Below are 6123 nucleotides of genomic sequence, written 5' to 3'. Positions count from 1 at the left end.
CCTGTAAGTTTTGAAGGCCAAGCTGGTTGGGGCTTTGAACAACCTGGTCTAGTGGCCTAGTCCCTGCCCATGGCAGGGGAGTTGGAATTAGATGACCTTTAAGGTCCCTTCCAACCCGAACTATTTTGTGATTCTATGAAATCCACTCAGGTATAGCCTATACCAACTCCCTGCAACAGGAGCTGGACCAAAGAAAGACCTGGCTGTTGGTTAAGTTAGCTCGAGAGATATCCAGATTCATTCTCTTGGCTAATGTGTGCAACTATGTGTCAGAAACCTCAGTTTTCCCAGAGGTGAGGTAGGAGGTCTCCCAGGCTGTGCTTGCTCTGAAGGAAGGAGAGGCAGATAAGCATAAACAGTCCTACCATAATAAAAACACTTTTCTTTAGGGGACATCAGTGAAAAGTCACTATGAAGAATCACAGGAGACACATTCATTTAAAATATCTATTCAAATTACAAATTAAACTCTTCAATATGATTCAAAGTACAAAACACAACATTAAAAGGCATTCAACAGCTCTTTTATACATCACAGTGTTAGTGGCACAAAATGTACTTACATTTCAATACATCAACAGAACTATTTTTACACTGGTCGAATACATTATTTATACATATGCATGACTCCTTCATGCTTACCCTATGTGTGTTTAAAATACATCCATGATAAAATGATCAAGAAAGGTTCAGTTTTGTACCACGTACCTGTACCTAATGTTCCTGGAATTCTTATAAGAGAGATACACAAATCAAAGCAATAATGAAGACCACAGGGCTCTAAACACAAACAGCATGCCTTACTTAGTATAAGTGCATTAGCAATTAAGCACTGATGCAGGCTTTTTTTGATGTTCTTAATATTACTATCATCAACAACCACCATATTCTACCTGTTTCCTTCAGGACTGCAGATTATATGTGAAATGTCCAAAATAAACCTGCACAAAGCTTTATGCATGCTGCACCTTACTGGGATGAAAACTGCCTGTATTAAATATATTTATCCCTCTACAGTAAAAGGACTACAGATGAAATTCATAAAACTTCATTTCTATTTTCCTGTCCATAACAATGTTAAATTGAAAGCTCTTCATCTTTTTCTGATTTATGAATATTTTTGTTTTTTCCATAAACAAAGGAGCTTTTCTCTAGTTTTGATTGTGTTTCCTGCATGTCAGGACATCAATTGTAAGTTGAGAGCTATACCATTCAGTACTTATTTGGGATTTTGTCTAATTCATAAGCCAGAGTATTTGAGGAAAGATCACGCTGCTTGGTATGTGGAGGAAAAGCATCCCAAATTCTTGGCATGCTAAGGTCAGTAGTAGGAGGTTTTAGAATGAAAGCCAAGGTGAATAAAATTGAAATATTAACATAAAGCTGCTGTAAGCATTTAAATATAGTCTTTCATCAGAGAATCTTGAAGGGTCTCAAAACCAATGAATTAGTCCTCACAACCCTCCTGTGAGGTAGGTGAACATTGGTCCATCCATTTAAAGGATGACTACACCGAGAGAAAAAGAGATAAATGACCTGCCCAATGTCACGTAGGGAAGACCCAATGCTACTGCTATTGAAGTCAGTGAGGGCTGTGCTGCTGATCCCTCTTCTGAACTGACTTCAGCTCAACTAATGGCAAGTCTGGGAGATTAAAAGTTTCTGGAGTCTGGACCCCACACCCAGTCCCATGCTCACTAGACAAGACGCTATTTCACCCCAACGGAACGTGCAAATGATGTACTGTCACAAACTACATTAAAAACAGCATTTAAGACAATGCAAACAAACTAAACAATAGCATATAGCTATAAAAATGCAACAAAAATCATGCAGTAAATCTTATTTTTCAGGTGTAAATCTAAAAAGACAAAGCTGTTGTAACAGTTTCAGCTGAAAAGCAAACAAACATTCACTTCTCCATGTCAGGGGGTTTAAATGTCAGAGTTTATAATAATGTATTTACAATTCAACTTCAGGGTATTAAATGTCACACTGTCAACAAAAGCTGTAACATAAAAACACCCCAAACTCAATGCATCACTGACAGAAGTATGCTACTTTGGAAACAAAACAATAAAAAAAAAAAATCCCCGAGAACACAGACGGAATGATATTTAGCATACCTGAAAAGTCTAGGTATTTGGTAAATATATGTAGGCATATAGTCTATCCCAACAGACAGGATATGATGAATCAAAAGATAGATCATAAAAATCTCCAGCAATTCAAGTATGTTGAGATCAGAGACAGAGAGATGCTAACAGAAATACAGTTTTCTGATTACACATTATGTTAACTGCAAGCATCAATTGTATACAACTTTAAATGTCCACATTTTTGTCTTTCCCTTTTTAAAATCTGGAAATGCATTATTTCTGACATTGATTATCAACTGGCCACACAATACCGTGGAAATCTTCAGCCTTGCTATATTGCCACAGAGAGGCTGTCTCTAAGAAAGGCACAGTAGAAAACAAACCTCAAAACAGGACACTCCAGGTACTGCTAGCAGCCTGCTGCACCTCAGCTATCATCCCAGTAAACCTGGTCATTAGAGCCACTGCCACATACAAGGAAATTCCTTCCTGCTCCCAACTAGAGAACATTAACAACCTAGGAAATCTTATGTCCCTTTGCCCCTTTCTTTTTCTGCATTTAAACAGAATTACAGGACCAAGGATGAAAGACTGTAACTCAAGTTTTCCCACCCTGTCACACTAGCTTACTTGCAGGAAGCTGTCCTTCACAGAAAGGCATTTGTTTCATTGCTTTTGCAACGGATGGAAGCTGGGACTCAGGGCAGCCCACGCTTACACAATACTTTGCAACCAATAACCAAATGCATTACCAAGACTTTCCTACAGATATTTTGGAACAGCTATGCGATTTTTAATAACGAAGACATACTCAAAATACTATGATAACAAAAAGTAGATGTTACAAGTAAAGATTTGAACCACTGCCATAAACAATCTGAACACATCCCAAGGAGTTCAGACTTGCTGATAACATGCTATCCTTTTTCCTTCACAATATAATGGCTGAACTCATTAAAATCGAGCCAAATAAGTGCATTGCAGGTGATGTCCAGCTCCTGCAGCTACGATCTGTGCTTAGATATACTTCAAATTTGGATACCATTAAACTTGGAAGAAAGGGAGAAGAAATTCAAGTGTAGTTTCATAAAAAGACAGTGGCCTGTTTCAGAATTACACCCTACAGTCTTTTTATTTAACAGATGGACAGTGTAAAATAAAAGATAATGAAAAAAAAGTAGTAATTTCCTTATGCTTAAGATATGAAAACAAATTCCCAGCCTGTAACAGCAGCCAGAAACAGTTGCATTTAAAGGTCTTAATGCATTTTCAGTGCAAAGTTATCCTGGCTTCAATGTATTCATCAACCTCAGTACCTTGATAACGCACAGAAATAAATGGTGATAAAAATGCAGTCAAACTTCCGTCTACATGCCATTCAGAAGGTTTTCCTCCGGTATTAAACACAGACATACACATTGATTCAGGTGCTTCGTATTTTGTGGAGAGATGTTACTAGTCAAATTTCTGCCAGCTTTAAAATCAGAGCAAAATGACTTCCAACAAAATATTACTAAAGAGAAACTACAATGATTAACAGTATGTTGACTAGCACACTTTACTACCCTGGAGAAACACAGCACTGAATTCTGCAAAACTATCATATCAAGTCTGATTACTTGTCAAATGAAAACTTGTTTCATCACAGTATTGTTATTAACAGCATACACCATATATTAACTCTGAAAATGGCCTAAGTAGTTTAAATGTTAAGTACAATGTCCACAAATATTCCAGGCATTTTTTATTATTAACTACAATGATGATCTTGATGTATTTTTATACTTAGAAGGAAAGAATCACTGATAACCCAAGCATCTTCTAAATAGTAAAATTAATCCTGTATTTTTAAATAAGTGCCCTAAAGACATAAGCAAGCTATTCTGAACTTCCAAAATATTTCAATAGCGCAGCTATTTACACATTTGGTTTAAATAGGGTTATATATATATATATATAAAAAGATTAAGATACCTGGATTAGAAGTTATGTAGCCCTGTAAGTGTAGCAGAACCCTAAACAACAGCAAAAAACAACAATTCAGAGAAACTAGTGGTCCAGCAGTAATCAATACCATCAATGCATTTTTAAAAGAACCTTGATTAGATAGCAGGTTTGTGTCACCACTTAACCTAACAGATTCTTCAATTTGTTTTAAAAATGTACTTTCAATCAAATTTCTAGTAAGACTTCAAAAAATTCCTGGAAGGCAACAGGACCAACTTTGTCCCTCTGTCCCTCCTTAAACTTCAAGAAAGGCATAGGATGGCCTATATGCACCTTATTGACTTTGTTATACTTGGAAAAATATGCATTAAAAAACATGGTGTGATGGCATTAACAAAAACATGAGTAATAAACATGGTAAAGTCAAACAAAACTGACTAACTGATTTAAAAGACAGGCAACTTAAAATACATACAGGAATAAGACACTGAATTTTGAAGCAAACAAATATGCAGAAAGTTTAGATTGGTGTGCATTTTTAGCTTGTGTTGCTGATGTCATTCAGCACAGTTCCCAGTCCACCAAGAGGGCTAGAGAAACCTTTTGTATTACTTTTAGCAGTATCACTTTTTCATTTCAGATAGCTATCTGGGTCCATGGTCTCCCTGAAGCACCAAACTTGCCTTCCATTACCCTCCTTGTCTATTATCATTTGATCTATGCAACAGTTCCTGGAACCAAGACTGTGAGTCAACAAAAAGCAGAACGGGGCAAGTAAGGCTACAGCAACATAAGTGCAAGAGGGAAACATCAACAGCAATAATAAAATCAAAACGTCTGTTGTGATGAGTCCAGTCTTCTCTCGGTCTAGGTAGGTAGAGGGTCATCATCTCCTTTATTACATTTGCACTTGCAGCACAGAACAAATGGTGTAGCAAGTAGAAGGAAAGGGGAGGCCACCAAAAGCAGAAGACCAAATCCTGCAAAAATTCCTACCACCTGAAAGAGAAAGGAATAGAACTGTTAGAGAAAACACTTGTCTAGATCCTGCTGAAATCAGCACATCATCAGTGTCCTTCAAAAGGATCTCAGCAACTGCCACTGGCCTCACCAGAGCCAGGACTTCCCTCTGTGCACATGCTACAGTCAACTGCCAAAATCAGCAAGCATGAGTGAGATTGGTGTGGAGATGTTCCTGTTTCATTGCTCTAATCAGAACCGTGCTGTACAACTCAGTTCCATCATAAAACATAAGGCAGATAGCTATTGCCATTTTGAGTTTTGTTGTATCTGGAACAACTAATGAAAACAGTTTACTAGGTACTTCTTTCTTGATCAAACCTAAATATTAAATATCAGGATCAAGACTACAAGACAGACTCTCACTTCAAGTGCTTTCCTTTCTGCTGGAGAAAGCTCCAAAAAGCAGCTGCCCATGTTCTGGCATTGTTCACAGAGAACCCACGAAGATTCCCACAATCTTCTTCCCACCAACAAAAACAGAAGCTTGGGAATCTCAGCCAGAGATTAAAAAAACCTATGGACTAAAGGAAAACTTTGCATATAGCATTTTTATTTTATTTTATTTATTTTATTTTACATTCAGCCTTGAGCTAATCCTGCTGTTTAAGGGGATATGACTAACTCTATCTAAAAGCATTTGTTTTTTCACCTACATTTATTGATCACCTTCCTCCCAGGAGGGGCAGAGGACCTCAGATCTACCCATCCTGATAATGTGCCAAACTGTTAGTTTCTACAGGGTTTACTTTGGAAAATTGTTCACAAAAATTCAAGTTGAGTGTCATTGCCTGAAGAAGTTTTCCCGTTTGCCATAGACAGCTGTAATAGTAATTTCATAATAATATGTCTGCAAATTATTTGAAAAAATCACTTAGATTTATTCACATAAGAGTGTCTGTGAATAATTTTTAATAATGGATGCAGGAGTGGAATGCTAATCTGCCAGCAAAACCTCACAACAGAAGGCAAAATGAAATTAGAGCACAGCACTCATTAAGAATTCTTCTAGCCAGTGCTAGATATACCGCTTCAACTAGCTGGCAAATGTGTAATT

The 6123-nt window shown here is 37.2% G+C and overlaps 1 protein-coding gene across 4 annotated transcripts in view; it reads right to left on the bottom strand.

The window, feature by feature from the left end:
- Window positions 1-433: 433 nt before the first annotated feature.
- RNF144A (ring finger protein 144A) overlaps window positions 434-6123 on the bottom strand; it is a 61501-nt gene continuing 55811 nt past the window's right edge. For all 4 annotated transcript variants that reach the window (XM_027455203.3, XM_027455204.3, XM_038176769.2 and 1 more), the window contains one exon: window positions 434-5045. In XM_027455203.3, coding sequence (XP_027311004.1) covers window positions 4914-5045 — 132 coding nt within the window. In that variant the 3' untranslated portion in view covers window positions 434-4913. The remainder of the gene's footprint in view (window positions 5046-6123) is intronic.

This window comes from Anas platyrhynchos, chromosome 3 (assembly GCF_047663525.1).
Source record: "Anas platyrhynchos isolate ZD024472 breed Pekin duck chromosome 3, IASCAAS_PekinDuck_T2T, whole genome shotgun sequence".
Taxonomy (NCBI): domain Eukaryota; kingdom Metazoa; phylum Chordata; class Aves; order Anseriformes; family Anatidae; genus Anas; species Anas platyrhynchos.
Note: the sequence above shows the minus strand (reverse complement) of the source record. Positions and strands in the feature narration are given on the sequence as shown.